The 17,728-nt window shown below is 46.5% G+C and overlaps 1 protein-coding gene across 2 annotated transcripts in view; it reads right to left on the bottom strand.

Moving 5' to 3' along the window:
- LOC141162210 (cytochrome P450 2K1-like) overlaps positions 1-17,728 on the bottom strand; it is a 100,119-nt gene that overhangs the window by 18,431 nt on the left and 63,960 nt on the right. For both annotated transcript variants that reach the window (XM_073648067.1, XM_073648066.1), the window contains one exon: positions 7,574-7,715. In XM_073648067.1, coding sequence (XP_073504168.1) covers positions 7,574-7,715 — 142 coding nt within the window. The remainder of the gene's footprint in view (positions 1-7,573; positions 7,716-17,728) is intronic.

A 17,728-nucleotide genomic window follows, 5' to 3' on the forward strand; every position in this document is an offset into this window, starting at 1 on the left:
ATTTCAAAACTGTGCAGAAGGGTGCATAGGTCCCTGATCTGAGACCACTCCTCCAGCGTGATTTGCCCCACCTCCGGATCTCGTTGGCCCAGGCTATACGTCAGAACGTATTGCACCAGGGCTTGTCGGTGCTGCCACAGTCGCTGCAACATGTGCAGAGTTGAATTCCACCGGGTAGGCACATCGCATTTTAGCCGGTGAAGTGGCAGGCCCAACGACTTCTGTAGAGATGTAAGTCGCTGAGCTGCGGGATGCGAACGGCGGAAGTGAGCACACAGCGACCGTGCCCTCTGCAGAAGGCCATCTAGTCTGGGATAGTGGGCTAAACATTGCTGGACAACCAGGTTCAACACGTGAGCCATACAAGGCACGTGTGTGACATTGCCCCGGCGAAGGGCTGCACCCAGGTTTGCAGCATTGTCGCACACGGCCTTCCCTGGTTTCAGGTCCAGTGGAGACAACCATTCATGAAATTGGTTCTCCAGAGCTGACCACAACTCCTCAGCTGTGTGACTCACATTTCCCAGACATTTCAAAGTAAAAACCGCCTGATGACGTTGAGCCCTACTGCCAGCATAGTAAGGAGGTGTGCAGGATCCCTTCTGCGCAGTTAGAAAGCTTGTGGCATGACCAGAGAGGCTTTGGGTGCAGGTGGAAGACCGAGAGGAGGTTGAGGAGGCAGAAGCAGTGGAGGAACTTTGACATAAAGAGGATTGACGCACAACTCGTGGGGACGGCAAGACTTGGACAGCAGCCCCTTGTCCTGCTGTCACCATAGTTACCCAGTGCCCAGTCAGCGACATGTAACGCCCCTGTCCATGCCTACTCGTCCAAGTGTCTGTGGTGAAATGCACCCTGTCACACACAGAGTTTCTCAAAGAAGCGGTGATGTTGTGTGCGACATGCTGGTGGAGCGCAGGCACACCTTTCTTTGAGAAGTAGTGCCGACTGGGCATCTGGTACTGGGGCACTGCGACGGACATAAGGTCTCGAAAATCCTCTGTGTCCACCAGGCGGAAAGGCAGCATTTCTGTAGCCAAGAGCTTGCAGATGGTGAAATTCAACCTCTTAGCTTTCTCATGGCTAGGAGGAAATGGTCTTTTACTTGTCCACATCTGAGGGACCGAGGGCTGGCTATTGTGCTTAGACGGGGTTGATAAGGGTGTCCCCGGCAAACTGCCGGTCTGTGAGGAAGATGCAGGCGGACATGTTAGGTTGCCTTGATCCAAAGGTGGTGCTATCGATGTCGGACAGCGCTCAACACCAGCTGGTGTTACCACCTCCAAAGAAAATGATGACCTGCCAATCACGCTGGCTGTTGCGGGTAAAGAGGTGGAAGGTCTGCGCCCCAAAACAGGTGTGACTGCTGTCCCCCCAGTCACAGAGGATGAAGAGGCCGCGGATGCACAAGATATGGCAGACGGTGGTTGACCCGGCCGGCTAGGCCGCATTGTAGCACACTGAGCTTCCCACTGCAACTTATGCTTCATGTCCATGTGCCGGTTCATGCATGAAGTACTCAAACTATGTATTTTTTGGCCTCTACTTAGCTTTTGCTGACAAATGTTACAGATAACACGAGTTGGGTCATCTTTATTGATCTGAAAAAATGCCCAGGCTATGCAAGGCTTAGCACCCATGCGACCTGAAGAGCCACCACGACTTGTGGTGAGAGGCAGAGTTGTGTTTGAGGATGCAGTTGTTGACGTGCTTCCAGTACTACGTCTCTGTCCAGGAAGGCGCAACCTGACCTCGTCGTCACTAGCATCTTCCTCCACCTCCTCTGCTGACCTCATCTCTTGGCTGACTGTGGGTTGACAGTAAGTGGGATCTCCAACCTCATCATCATCACCCTGTGCGTTATCACACCCGTCGTCCTCAGAGCCAACCTGTTCCTGCCCTGACAAAAAACTAAAGTTGTCGCTCCAATCAGGTATTTGAGTCTCATCATCGTCTTCCTCATTGTCTCCACCAACAGGATTTACAGTTTGGGAATGAGGGTTTACATTATGGTCAGAACCTTCTGCGTCTGGTCCTGGATCCGATTCATAAAGATTCTGGGCATCAGTGCAGATCATTTCCTCGTCTGGATTCACAGAAGCGCTGGAGTCGACCTCTGATTCCCAGGCTATAGTATGAGTAAACAGCTCTGCAGACTCAACCATCTGTTCTACCTCATACTCAGACGGGCAGCTGGAGATTTGGGAGCTGTGAGGAAGCAAGTGCGATTGGGGTGACACCTTTGATGACTGGAGTATTTGTGATGTTGAAGTTGATGTGGAGGAGAGCCCACTTAAAGGAGCACTTGATATCCATTGAAGCACCTGCTGTTTTTGTGCCTCATCTGGAATTTGTAGCGATTGGCGTGGCCGTAAGAAAGGGATCTTATCACATTGTCCGCTAAAAGAAGTAGACATTTTAGTTTGGCTGGAAGATGGTCTTTCTTCTGCAGATGTTACTGTTGCTTTAACACCTACCCCACGGACACAACGTTTTTCCCCTTCCCAACACGCCTATTCCCCTTTCCACCAGCAGCAGGCCTTTTTCCACTCATTTTGGTGGTTAACTAATTCACAACTCTGGAGTTGTTTGCACAAAAAAACAATGGATGGGAACCGAGCAGAGCTGAGTGGCCAAACTGTGGTATTAGGCCAAAACTATTGGCTGGGTTAGATGCAGAAAAAAATTATATTCAATTTGCAACCTGATGGAGGTCAGTATAGATGGACTAATAGAGAAAGTCCCACACACAGCTAGAAGCCCAAATATTTTTTCAGAGGTAGATGCAGAAAAAAAATATATTCAGTTTGCAACCTGATGGAGGTCAGTATAGATGGACTAATAGAGAAAGTCCCACACACTGCTAGAAGGCCAAATATTTTTTCAGAGCTAGATGCAGACAAAAAATTATTTTTAATTTGCAACCTGATGGAGGTCAGTATAGATGGACTAATAGAACAAGTCCCACACACAGCTAGAAGCCCAAATATTTTTTCAGAGGTAGATGCAGAAAAAAATCATATTCAGTTTGCAACCTGATGGAGGTCTGTATAGATGGATTAATAGAACAAGTCCCACACACAGCTAGAAGCCCAATATTTTTTCAGAGGTAGATGCAGATAAAAAATATATTCAGTTTGCAACCTGATGGAGGTCAGTATAGATGGACTAATAGAGAAAGTCCCACACACTGCTAGAAGGCCAAATATTTTTTCAGAGCTAGATGCAGACAAAAAATTATTTTTAATTTGCAACCTGATGGAGGTCAGTATAGATGGACTAATAGAGAAAGTCCCACACACTGCTAGAAGGCCTAATATTTTTTCAGAGCTGGATGCAGATAAAAATTATTTTTAATTTGCAACCTGATGGAGGTCAGTATAGATGGACTAATAGAGAAAGTCCCACACACTGCTAGAAGGCCAAATATTTTTTCAGAGCTAGATGCAGAAAAAAATTATATTCAGTTTGCAACCCGATGGAGGTCAGTATAGATGGACTAATAGAACAAGTCCCACACACAGCTAGAAGCCCAAATATTTTTTCAGAGGTAGATGCAGATAAAAATTATTTTTAATTTGCAACCTGATGGAGGTCAGTATAGATGGACTAATAGAGAAAGTCCCACACACTGCTAGAAGGCCAAATATTTTTTCAGAGCTAGATGCAGACAAAAAATTATTTTCAGTTTGCAACCTGATGGAGGTCAGTATAGATGGACTAATAGAACAAGTCCCACACACAGCTAGAAGCCCAAATATTTTTTCAGAGGTAGATGCAGAAAAAAATTATATTCAGTTTGCAACCTGATGGAGGTCTGTATAGATGGATTAATAGAACAAGTCCCACACACAGCTAGAAGCCCAATATTTTTTCAGAGGTAGATGCAGAAAAAAAATATATTCAGTTTGCAACCTGATGGAGGTCAGTATAGATGGACTAATAGAGAAAGTCCCACACACTGCTAGAAGGCCAAATATTTTTTCAGAGCTAGATGCAGACAAAAAATTATTTTTAATTTGCAACCTGATGGAGGTCAGTATAGATGGACTAATAGAGAAAGTCCCACACACAGCTAGAAGCCCAAATATTTTTTCAGAGTTAGATGCAGAAAAAAATTATATTCAGTTTGCAACCTGATGGAGGTCAGTATAGATGGACTAATAGAACAAGTCCCACACACAGCTAGAAGCCCAAATATTTTTTCAGAGGTAGATGCAGAAAAAAATTATATTCAGTTTGCAACCTGATGGAGGTCTGTATAGATGGATTAATAGAACAAGTCCCACACACAGCTAGAAGCCCAATATTTTTTCAGAGGTAGATGCAGAAAAAAAATATATTCAGTTTGCAACCTGATGGAGGTCAGTATAGATGGACTAATAGAGAAAGTCCCACACACTGCTAGAAGGCCAAATATTTTTTCAGAGCTAGATGCAGACAAAAAATTATTTTTAATTTGCAACCTGATGGAGGTCAGTATAGATGGACTAATAGAGAAAGTCCCACACACTGCTAGAAGGCCAAATATTTTTTCAGAGCTGGATGCAGATAAAAATTATTTTTAATTTGCAACCTGATGGAGGTCAGTATAGATGGACTAATAGAGAAAGTCCCACACACTGCTAGAAGGCCAAATATTTTTTCAGAGCTAGATGCAGAAAAAAATTATATTCAGTTTGCAACCCGATGGAGGTCAGTATAGATGGACTAATAGAACAAGTCCCACACACAGCTAGAAGCCCAAATATTTTTTCAGAGGTAGATGCAGATAAAAATTATTTTTAATTTGCAACCTGATGGAGGTCAGTATAGATGGACTAATAGAGAAAGTCCCACACACTGCTAGAAGGCCAAATATTTTTTCAGAGCTAGATGCAGACAAAAAATTATTTTCAGTTTGCAACCTGATGGAGGTCAGTATAGATGGACTAATAGAACAAGTCCCACACACAGCTAGAAGCCCAAATATTTTTTCAGAGGTAGATGCAGAAAAAAATTATATTCAGTTTGCAACCTGATGGAGGTCTGTATAGATGGATTAATAGAACAAGTCCCACACACAGCTACAAGCCCAATATTTTTTCAGAGGTAGATGCAGAAAAAAAATATATTCAGTTTGCAACCTGATGGAGGTCAGTATAGATGAACTAATAGAGAAAGTCCCACACACTGCTAGAAGGCCAAATATTTTTTCAGAGCTAGATGCAGACAAAAAATTATTTTTAATTTGCAACCTGATGGAGGTCAGTATAGATGGACTAAGAGAGAAAGTCCCACACACAGCTAGAAGCCCAAATATTTTTTCAGAGCTAGATGCAGAAAAAAATTATATTCAGTTTGCAACCTCATGGAGGTCTGTATAGATGGACTAATAGAACAAGTCCCACACACAGCTAGAAGCCCAAATATTTTTTCAGAGGTAGATGCAGAAAAAAATTATATTCAGTTTGCAACCTGATGGAGGTCTGTATAGATGGATTAATAGAACAAGTCCCACACACAGCTAGAAGCCCAATATTTTTTCAGAGGTAGATGCAGAAAAAAAATATATTCAGTTTGCAACCTGATGGAGGTCAGTATAGATGGACTAATAGAGAAAGTCCCACACACTGCTAGAAGGCCAAATATTTTTTCAGAGCTAGATGCAGACAAAAAATTATTTTTAATTTGCAACCTGATGGAGGTCAGTATAGATGGACTAATAGAGAAAGTCCCACACACTGCTAGAAGGCCAAATATTTTTTCAGAGCTGGATGCAGATAAAAATTATTTTTAATTTGCAACCTGATGGAGGTCAGTATAGATGGACTAATAGAGAAAGTCCCACACACTGCTAGAAGGCCAAATATTTTTTCAGAGCTAGATGCAGAAAAAAATTATATTCAGTTTGCAACCTGATGGAGGTCAGTATAGATGGACTAATAGAACAAGTCCCACACACAGATAGAAGCCCAAATATTTTTTCAGAGGTAGATGCAGATAAAAATTATTTTTAATTTGCAACCTGATGGAGGTCAGTATAGATGGACTAATAGAACAAGTCCCACACACAGCTAGAAGCCCAAATATTTTTTCAGAGGTAGATGCAGAAAAAAATTATATTCAGTTTGCAACCTGATGGAGGTCTGTATAGATGGATTAATAGAACAAGTCCCACACACAGCTAGAAGCCCAATATTTTTTCAGAGGTATATGCAGAAAAAAATTATATTCAGTTTGCAACCTGATGGAGGTCAGTATAGATGGACAAATAGAGAAAGTCCCACACACTGCTAGAAGCCCAAATATTTTTTCAGAGCTAGATGCAGAAAAAAATTATATTCAGTTTGCAACCTGATGGAGGTCAGTATAGATGGACTAATAGAACAAGTCCCACACACTGCTAGAAGCCCAAATATTTTTTCAGAGCTAGATGCAGAAAAAAATTATATTCAATTTGCAACCTGATGGAGGTCAGTATAGATGGACTAATAGAATGATGCTATGCCCAAACGATTTTACTTCACTAGGTTCAGTAAAAAAATTGGTATTCTATACACAGGTGGTATATCTTGCAACACAGATAGGCTACTCCACTGACTAACACACTCTGCAATAGGCCAAAAAGGATTAGCTTTGCTACATTCAGCCAAATGCTGTGAAAAAAACTTGCACAGCACTGGCACAGACCTGCCTGGCAAAAACTGATAGGAACTGATGTAACCTAGTCCTGAAAAGGACTCCAATTACAATTAGTCTTTACTCCCACAATCTATCTATTTAAGAGCACAGACCTGCCTGATAAAAGTCGTAGGAAATGCTGTAACCTAGTCCTTAAAAGGACTGCAATCACAACTATTCCCTACTCCCAAGCTATCTGTAGATTTGTGCGAAAATTGGCTTGAAATTAACAAGGTATAGCGCACACAGCAACAGCGGTGCCGTCTAACACGCAGCTGCAGCAGTGAGAAAATGGTGGCGACGGGGAAAATGGCTTGGTCTTATAGGGCAAGGACATGTGACATACACTGCCAATGACACATGCCCTTGCTTGTGTGAAAAAAGCACTTCGCTCCGTGTGTGCGCTGCTGATAGGCTGACAGATTTCACCTCCCCACTGTAAATGCGGGAAAGAGAAAAAAAAATGGAGATCTTCATTATTCCTGCAGATATCCATCCCCTGCCCCTCCCCCCGCCCCGCTGTACACTCAAACTGCGTATTAACATTAATTTTCATCATTACTGAGAAAAAATCCAGTTATGATTTTGGTGCACGAACAGTTATCGAACATAACCTCGAACAGCCGAATTTTTCTCAAATCGTTCGTGTTCGCCGAACGGCTCGAACACCGCCCAAAACAGCTCGAATTTGAGATTGGCGAACAGTTCGAGTAGAACAACGCTCATCTCTAGTAGTCATCCCAAAAAGATGGCCATTATACATGGAATATTATGGAACTGTGAATGTGTAACAGAAAATCTGGTCTAGGTAAAGTGGTAGCCTTGTGAAAGAGGGGGTCACCTAGTCTTAGGAAACTGTAATTGTTCATTTACAGTCTTATGTTACTTTAAAAAATATAATAAGAATTACTTTGAATCTCTGGATACTTCATCATCAATAAAATTCCCCAGTAGATTGTTATAGATACAGTTACAGTTCCAGCACTGAAGAGATCCCGGACGCAAGTAAGTAGATTTTCTTCATTAAAATATGTCTCAGCTTTTGATGATTCCTGAAAATACATAATCCTCATGTTACTCACTATAAGCAGCTGGTTCCAAGGTAATTATAACCAACCTCTGTTTCTTATACGATAGGCACCTTACCTTTCTGTTAACATTTTCTTTTACCTGAAACAGTAGGTTTTCGAAGGAATGTTCTCATGACTCTAGTATGAGAAGTCCTAAGGTAATTTGTGACATTTATAATGATGTCTCGGAAGCAGATCCCATTTGTCAACTATGTGCCTCATTATGGAGGAGATATCAACATGCTCCAGCGTAAATATTGGACTGGGGATATGTAACCACCAAGCTCTGTGCCTTAATACTGTGTGTAACTACCAAGATTGTAGACTCATCGGGAGGCTGTAACCACTGTATGAATGGATTTACTGTATATTAAAAGAGTTCTCTGAGAATGTGATAAAATGGCGTCTTTTTATCAAACTGCAGCCCGTCCTAGTCATCTGTCAGGACGGCCTGCAGACTGATGACATGAAGAAAGCTGTGTTCCAACTATGTTTCAACTGATAAGAGCTGTATCACACATACCTCAGTCGGTGGCTGGGAGCACGGCTGTCATATATGAAGAAATATATCTTTTCCTCACTGAGCACATAGGGGTTATCGCCATCTTCATCCTCCTCAATGTTTATTTGTTTTCCAGTTGTGCGCAGTTAGTCTCCATGCACTGCTATAAAGATGTCAGACTGATGGAGGAGTAGGATAAAGCTGGATATCTCTTCGATGAACACATGGGTTAAAACATATTTCTTCACATATGACAGCCGTGCTCCCAGGAGCCAACTGAGGTATGTGTGATACAGCTCTTATGAGTTGAGACACAGGTCTCGAGACTTTTATGTCTTCAGTCTGCAGCTCATCTTGACATGTGACAAGGATGGGTTGCAGCTTGTGTTATATCAAGTCATTGTGTCACGCAATGTCATCAGGACCAGCCACGGACAGTCTTCCGGTGCTGGGTAATGACGTGACCCAGCACCAGGGAGCAACAGGGAATGGGTCGCAGCTGCAGACTGAGGACTCTGGGAACAGAGGTAGAAGAGTTGCCGGAGTGTGGGGGGTGCGATCGGCTCTTATGTTTGTACTCGTCTGTCTCGTCTCATAATTTGTCTAATGCATGTAGTGTAGAGGAGTGTTTGCCGGTCTAAGTTGCTTCAGGTGGTTCAGTTAGTTGTTCAGGGTTTTGGGGAGTTTTTGGGGCAACTTTCGGTGGATTTTAGGGGTGCAATGTCACAATTTTGTCCAATGCTGGTAATGAGGCCCATTAGAGCATGTGTGGGGAAGGGGTGGGGAAGCACACACCTCCTGGGTATTAGTTCCTAGTGCACAAGCTTTCGTCACAAGATGAAGTCCTTCGCACGGCTGGTGCAGTATAATATGACCCAAGCCCAGGCCCACCAGAAGTGATGGTACGACCAGAATGCTTGTGACAGGACCTTACCATGTGGGTCAAAAGGTGTGGGTACTGGTCCCTGTAACCCAAGACAAGCTTTAGGTGGCCTGGTAAGGCCTGTACTTCATGCACCAGAACTCAACAGCGTAACTTATCTGGCCACCCTTGATCACGCCCATTGAAGGCAGAAGGCCTTCCACATAAAAATGATGTAGGCATATCATGAGTGGGAGGTCTGCGCCCTCCTCGTATGCAACCTGCCAGAATAGGGAGAGTCAGAGTCCCTCCCGGATATGCTTGCCCAGGCAAGGACAGGTGGGACCATCAAGGATATGGAGGTTTGCAATCAGTTCTTGTTGGAACAATGGTCCCAGCTGTGGGCAACCCTATACCCCTTCCAGGAGTTGATAAGAAACAAGGCCGGAAGGACAGAGTCGGCCATCCATCAAGTGGACACTGGGGTTCATCCCCCAATAAAACGTGCAGCATATCGCATCTCCCTGGAGGTACAGCAGTAGATACAGCATTAAACCGTCCAAAAGTGCTTATGCTTCGTCTGTAGTCCTTGTCCCAAAGAAGGACCAGACAAGCCAGTTCTGCATGGACTACAGGGGGCTCAAAGCTGTCATGGTCACCAATGAGTACTCAATGCCTTGCATCAATGAGCTGCTCGATCAATTGGCCGAGGCCAAGTATCTGATCATCATGGATTTGAGTCGGGGATATTGGCAGAATTCCCTGACCCGCGAGGCACGGGAGTGCTCTGCCTTTATCACCCCATTAGGACTGTACGAGTCCACAGTGATGCCATTCAGCATGAAGAATGCCCCTGCCACTTTTCAGCATATGGTCAACACACTGCTCAAGGGTCTTGAAGGGTACGTGACCGCGTACCTGGACGACATTGCCATCTTCAGTCCCACCTGGGAGGATCACCTAGAGCATCTGGCGCAGGTGCTCATGCTGGTTATGAGTGAGGTCCACTACCTGGGACACCGGATAGGCGGGGGGGATCTAAAGCCGGAAGCAGGGAAGGTGGATGCCATTTCATCCTGGCCCATCCCTAATACCAAGAAACAGGTGATGTCCTTCATGTGCAGCGCCGGGTACTATAGGAGGTTCGTCCCTCACTATAGTAGCTTGGCAAAGCCCCTGACAGTCCTCACCAAGAAGAAGCTGCCCTCCGGAGTCAATTGGACAAACAACTGTAAGATGGTCTTCTGGGAGCTGAAAACCAACCTTTCTAGCTTCCCGGTACTACAAGCAACCTACTTTACATTGCCGTTTGTAGTACAGACTGACACAAGTGACTTTGTCCTCGGTGCTGTGCTCAGCCAGATCGACAATAAGGGACAAGAAGACCCCATTTTGTACCTGAGCCCGAAGCTACTGCCGAAGTAGGTGGCCTACTCCACGATGTAGAAGGAATGTCTGGCAACTGTGTGGGCCCTGCAGTGTCTGCAGCCATACTTGTACGGACACCAATTCACCGTGGAAACAAAATACAGCTGATTACACACTGTATCTGGAATAAATGGGAGGCTACTATGCTGAAGCCTTGCGCTCTAGCAGTACAACTTTGCCATTCGCCACAAGAAGGGTCTTGACCACGGTAATGCTGACGTGTTTATTCCGATGAGGAGAGGTTGCGGACGGGCGCGCAGGGGAATACCAGAAAGTGCTTCCCCGTAGCACCCTATAAAGGGGGGAGGTGTGAAGAACATTGGAGATATATTTTCTTATCAATCATTTGTATTCTATTTGGCATGGGATTATAAAAACCCTGTCAGTGTGCAGCTGTAATAGAACACGTAGCAGCAGGAGGGGGGAGGGTCGAGAGTCAAAGGGCTGTGAGTGACAGATCTTACACCTTGACCAGCTCAGACCAGAACAAAAGGCTTGCTTACTATGTGAGTACCATGGGATCTAAATTGCTTTCTTAGGCTATGTGCCCACGTTGCGGACCTGAAGCATATTTTTTACGCTTCTCCCTGGCGGGAAAATCGCATGCGGATATTACATGCGGTTTTCCCGCCAGGTAGAAGTGTTTGTGAGGCGTCTTTGCATGCATTTCCGCATGCGGGTTATCAAGCACTTCTCCAAGCATCACTTGGAAAAGTGCTTGACAACTTGTTCAGAATGGTAAAAAATAAAAAAATAAACTTTATACTCACCTTCTGATGCATTCTCTGCCCCGTCCGGAGCCTTGAGCGGCTCACGCTGTTGTGTGCAGGACCTGCGGTGACGTCATTGAGTCATGTGGTGGGTCACATGACTCAATGACGTGGCAGGTCCTTCAGACAACAGCGCGACGGAGGGAAAACATCAGAAGATAAGTATAAACTTTATTTTATTCTTTTTTTTACAGGTTCTTTGGTACCCAGGTCTGGATGAGAGTCTCCTCTCCTCCAGACTTGGGTACCATCCGCACATTGATTCCGCTGCGCTTCCGCAAAATTAATGAACATGCTGCGAATTTTTGACCGCAGCATATGCGCTGCAGAAAAATCCGCAGCATGGGCATTGACATTGCGGAATGCCATTGGGGACCATGGGGTGCGGATATACATGCGTTTTTAAAGCGTTTACGCTGCGGAAATTCCGCAGCATATACGCTTGAAAAACGCTACGTGGGCACACAGCCTTAAGAACAGAGGGTGTCTGTGTAAGGCTGTGCCAAGCTGACCTTTCTTGTACCCAGGGGGTGCGAAACGTCACGTTGGTGCAAGTGGGGAGACCGTATCATGTGATCCTTCTGACGTAATAGTGACGTCAGGTGGGGTGGCGATTTGTGGATCCCTCACAAACACTGCAACGCTGGCATCCCTATATGCCCTAATTCCTCCCCACCGGCATTACATTGTGTATGTAGGAGAGCTGTGTGTGAATTTAGGAGAGTTTTGTGTAAGAGAGCTGTGTATACAGGGTCGGACTGGCCTGGCGGGGTACCGGTAAAATTCCCGGTGGGCCCCGGCTCATGACGCCCCAGCCGCCCCAGTGACAGAGTTTAAAAAAAATAAAAAATTGAGGGACATGGGCCCTTTAAAAGCGCAAGAGTCAGGGGCGTGCGCACGCATGCACGCGAACCTGACCCGCCGCGATGCCCATGGCCGGCGACAGCTTCACCACTCGGTGCACCCAGGTAAGTACTGGGGCCCCGGGGGGAAGACGCGCTATTGTGTTGGGGGAGGGAGAGCCCCCCATCCGGGAGGGAGAGCCACCACCCCAGGGAGAACCCCCCACACCTCCTCCTCAGATACGCACCTCTCCTCGTTCCTGCTGCTCGAGTGATGTCACGTCTTCTGATTCTGACGTCTCAGGGCACTCAGGGCAGAGGGCTAGGTGACATCACTACCACCCTCTGCTCTGAGAACTGCAGAGTCAGAAGACGGTGACTACACAGAACCTGCAGCCAGGGAGCGGGAGAGGTGAGAATTTGATTTTTTTTTTATGTATACAGCATCATGGGGGCCCATATACTGTATGGAGCAGCATGGGAGCCAATATACTGTATGGAGCAGAATGGGGTCCATATACTGTATGAAACAGCATGGGGGCCCATATACTGTATGGAGCAGCATGGGGCCCATATACTGTATGGAACCACAACATGGGGCCAATATACTGTATGGAGCAATATTACATGGGGCCCATATACTGTATGAAGCAGCATGGGGGCCAATATACCGTGGCATAGCATGGGGGCAAATATACTATATGGAGCAGCATTACATGGGGCCCATATACTGTATGGAGCAGCAGCATGGGGCCCATATACTGTATGGAGCAGCAACATGGGGCCAATATACTGTATGGAGCAGCATCATATGGGGCCAGTAAACTGTATGGAGCAGCATGGGGCCAATATACTGTATGGAGCATCATGGGACAGACATACTGTATGGAGCAGCATCACATGGGGCCAGTATATTGTATGGAACAGCATGGGGCCAATTTACTGTATGAAGCAGCATGGGGCCAATATACTGTATGGAGCAGCATCATATGGGGCCAATATACTGTATGGAGCATTATCATTTGTGGTCAATATACTGTATGGAGCAGCATGGAGGCCAATATACTGTATTGAGCACCATGGGGGCCCATATACTTTATGGAGCACCATGGGGGCGCATATACTGTATGGAGCAGCATGGGGGCCTATATACTGTATGGAGCAGCATGGGGGCCCATATACTGTATGGAACAGCATGAGGGCCCATATACTGTATGGAGCAACATCATGGGGGCTCATATACTGTATGGAGCAGCATGGGGGCCCATATACTGTATGGAGCAACATCATGGGGGCCCATATACTGTATGGAGAAGCATGGGGCCCATATACTGCATGGAACAGCAACATGGGGCCAATATACTGTATGGAGCAGCATGAGCAGCATTACATGGGGCCAATATACTGTGTGGAGCAGCATAAGGGCCCATATACTGTATGGAGCAGCATGGGGGCCCATATACTGTATGGAGCACCATGGGGGCCCATAGAGTGTATGGAGCAGCATGGGGGCCCATATACTGTATGGAGCTAAATGGGGGCCATTTCTGGCCTCCATTAAAAATATGTTTCAGTGTGTCAGTGAAGCAATTGAAACCAGTTTGCTGTTCAAAATAGTTACCTACAGGCCTGGTATTTAAAACTGTGGTGTCTGCATCACACGGATCACATATAAGTTCGCTCCAAATTCAGTCATTGGAAGATATTGTCCTCCATGTAAAATGGGCAAGGCACGTGGCAAGGGACGGGGAACTGGACGTGATGGTGATGATGGTGCATGCAGAGGGCGAGGCCATGGGCAAGCTGAAATTGTGCAACAACAAACACCCACATCTTCTCGCTCGACCTTCCTATCCCAATTAATAGGGGATCGCAGTACACCACTATTGAACACAGAGCACTGTCAAAAGGTTATTGGTTGGATAGCAGATAATGTTTCCAGTCACTTAGCCACCACCACCACCTTGTCTTTCACATGGTCAAGTCTCAGTAGCTGTGAGTCTGGACCGCATATTCCTCACCCTAAACCTCCTTCCTCCCTCCATGCCGAGTGCCCAGAGACAACTGATCCCACACTTGGACACTCGAAGAGCTGTTTACTTTCCCATTTATAGATTCGGGCCTCTCGCCCGGTCCACTTGAAGTGGGGCTAGAGGAGATCGCATGTAGCGATGCTCAAATATTTGAGTAGCCACGGTCACTCGAAGGAGATGGTGGGAAAGTGTCCCAAGAGGTGGACGATGATGAGACACAATTGCCAGAAAGTTAGGAGGAGGACCAGGGTGCAGAACTGGAAGACGAGGTGGTGGATGATATAGTAACTGACTCAACCTGGCAGGAGGACATGCAGAGCGAGGACAGCAGCAGACAGAGGGAGAGAGGCAGAGCACCCCAACAGGCAGGAAGAAGCAGTGTGGTGGCCGCAGACAGAAGGCAAGCAACCGTTCCCCGTAACACCAATACGGAGGAAGTTGCCAGTACAACTGTTAGGTCTTCCCGAGTCTGGTTGTTTTCTAAAGACTCTGCCGATAACCACAAAAAGGCCATTTGCACCACCTGCCAGGCCAGCATCAGCAGGGGTGGCAAAACGACCAGCCTGACCACCACCAGCATGATCAGGCACATGGCAGCAAAGCACCTGACTTTGTGGGCCGAACCCCAGGGTCCAGGAACAGTGTCTGCAGGTGGCACCATTGCTTTTTCCGCTGTTGTGCATGCAAGCCAATCGCCTGTCTATGGTGCATGCGAAGATGTCTCCTGTCCTGCACATGTCGTTGCACACTCTGAAGAAGCAGCATCAGGAAACATGTCCACGTCCTTGTCCCAGCACAGCGTTCAGTTGTCCATACCCCAGTCCTTAGAACGCAAGCGCAAATACGCAGCCAACGGCCCACAGGCCATAGCACTAAATTCCCACATTTCACGACTGCTTGCGCTCGAAATGTTGCCATTTAGGCTCGTGGAGACAGAAGCATTCCGCAACCTGATGGCGGCAGCTGTCCCTCGGTACTCGGTCCCCAGCCGCCACTATTTCTCCCGGTGTTCCGTCCCCGCATTACACAAGCACTTGTCCCAAAACATTAGCCGTACCCTCAACAACGCAGTTACCGGGAAAGTCCACCTAACCACGGACACTTGGACAAGTGCTTGTGGGCAGAGACGGTACATCTCGCTGACGGCACACTGGGTTAACATAGTGGAAGCCGGGACCCAGTTGGATCTTGGGACGGAACACGTCCTCCCGACTCTGAGGATTGCGGACCCTAGGTCAGTCAGGGTTGCCCCCACAGTCTACAGCTCCTGCACCTCATCCTCCTCAGCCTCCTCCTCCTCTTCAGCCTCCATCTCTGAAATGACCACATCAGTTGCAAGCTGGAAGCACTGCAGCACTGCCTCGGCCAAGTGGCAACAGGCTGTGTTGAAGATAATACAGTATGCTTAGGTGATAAACCGCACAATGCTGAATAGTTGTGGACAGCTCTGAAAGAGCAGGCAGATCTGTGGCTCACACCGCTGAACCTACAGCCAGGCATGGTCGTGTGTGACAATGGCCGGAACCTAGTGTGCTTAACCTCGTGGTTCAGCGGTTTCTTAAATCCTACCCGGATCTGTCGGATCTGCTTGTTAAAGTACGCCGCCTGTGAGCCCATTTTAGAAAGTCACCTACATTGTCCGCCGACCTTGCCATCTTTCAACAGTGTTTGCATCTTCCGGCTCACAGACTGGTATGTGATGTCCCCACGCGTTGGAACTCTACACTGCAGATGTTGGGAAGAATTTATGAACAGAAGAGGGCAGTTGTTGAGTACCAGCATCAACAAGGCCGTCGGTATTCAGTTCAGACTCCACACATAAGGCCTCAGGAGTGGACATGGATGTCAGACATAAGTACCATCTTCCAAAACTTTGAGGACTCCACCAAGATGGTGAGCGGCGATGATGCCATAATTAGCGTCACCATCCCACTTCTCTGTCTTCTGAAATGATCTCTGTTCACAATCAAAGAGGATGCAATGCAGGCGGAGCATGATTAGATGGAGCAAGGAACCATACAGGGTGATTACACACAGCCCAGCGTCATCTCATCCCAATGTGGATTGGGTGAAAATGAGGAAGAGGAGGAGGTGGAGGAAGAACAGGAGCTAGTTTCATGCGCTATAGACAGTACTACCTGCACAAATGTAATACCGTTTGTTCAGCGTGGATGGCTAGAGGACATAGAGGAGGAGGAGAGCATTGTCAGTCATCCTCCTGGTGAGGACACGGAAGTCTTGTCTGTTAGCAGTCTGGCACACATGGCTGAGTTTATGCTGCGCTGCCTTTCCCATGACCCTTGCGTTCTCAAAATTTTGGGTGACAGTCATTACTGGTTGGTGACACTTCTAGACCCATGCTACAAGGAGAACTTTATATCTCTTATTCCTGAGGTGGAAAGGTCTACAAAAATGGGGCAGTACTGGACGCCCTTGTTGCAGAACTATTAAAAAAATTCACATCTGAAAACGCTGGCGGCAGAGGTCACAGTTCGTTGGACAACCAAGGAGTACAGGCGAGAGAGACACAAATGCAATCCAGCAGAGGCAGGGGAACACTGTCAAATGTCTGGGAGAGTTTTCTCAGACCCTCCCATCGCATAGGCCCTGAAGTTCGGGGTACTCTCACAAGGAGTGCAAAGTTTGGGAAGATTCTGAGAGAGTACCTTGCCGACCGTACCAACGTCCTCCGTGATTCCTCTGTGTCTTTTAATTATTGGGTATCCAAGCTGAATACGTGGAATTAACTGGCTCTCTACGCCTTGGAGGTCCTGGGCTGCCCTGCCGCTAGCTTTTTATCAGAGTGGGTTTTTAATGCCCCTGGTGGAATTATAACTGATAAGCGCATTCGCCTGTCAACTGAAAATGCTGACAGGCTGACTCTTATAAAAATGTACCAGGGCTAGATTCTCAACACCACCGAATGATAGCAGCGTAACATAAACTGAAATACAGTGTCTTTTTTGGGAGGTGTATTCCCATGCACCTCTTCACACCCACACATAGGTATACGCTTCCTGATTTTGGCTATTTGCTTTTGTCCTCCTCCTTCTCCTCATCCTCCACAACCATATCACCAGGGTGACCGTGGTCCGTGATGCAACACCCACATAATTTTTTTAAAGGGGGTTTATGATGCTCATAAAAAAAAAAATTATACAGTATGTTCATGTATACCCCCAGGGGTAAATGTTTGTCATCCCATACACTTAGTGCATGGGCATTCCAAGTATAGGAGACCCGCTCCTTTCTAATGGGAACATTATTTTATGAGGCCCTCCTTCACGTCTCTTCCAAGGGTCATGGAAGTGCCTCCAAATTTTTGGCAGCCCTTGCATTCACTGCATAGGCCAACACTATGTGAGACTCTTTCCTTTCTAATGGGAATTTGTCGTTACTGTGGCCCTGCTCTATGTGTCCTTAAATTGTTTGTGGGGTTTTCCTAAAATTGTTCAGCCATTGGACTCACTGCATACCCTATAACTATATAGCAGGCCCTCTCCTTTCTAATGGGAACATGTCGTACTTGGTACTGTGGCCCTGCTCTATGTGTCTTTA

This window comes from Phyllobates terribilis, unplaced genomic scaffold, assembly GCF_046119375.1.
Source record: "Phyllobates terribilis strain yellow unplaced genomic scaffold, ASM4611937v1 Scaffold_9__5_contigs__length_417890890, whole genome shotgun sequence".
Taxonomy (NCBI): Eukaryota; Metazoa; Chordata; class Amphibia; order Anura; family Dendrobatidae; genus Phyllobates; species Phyllobates terribilis.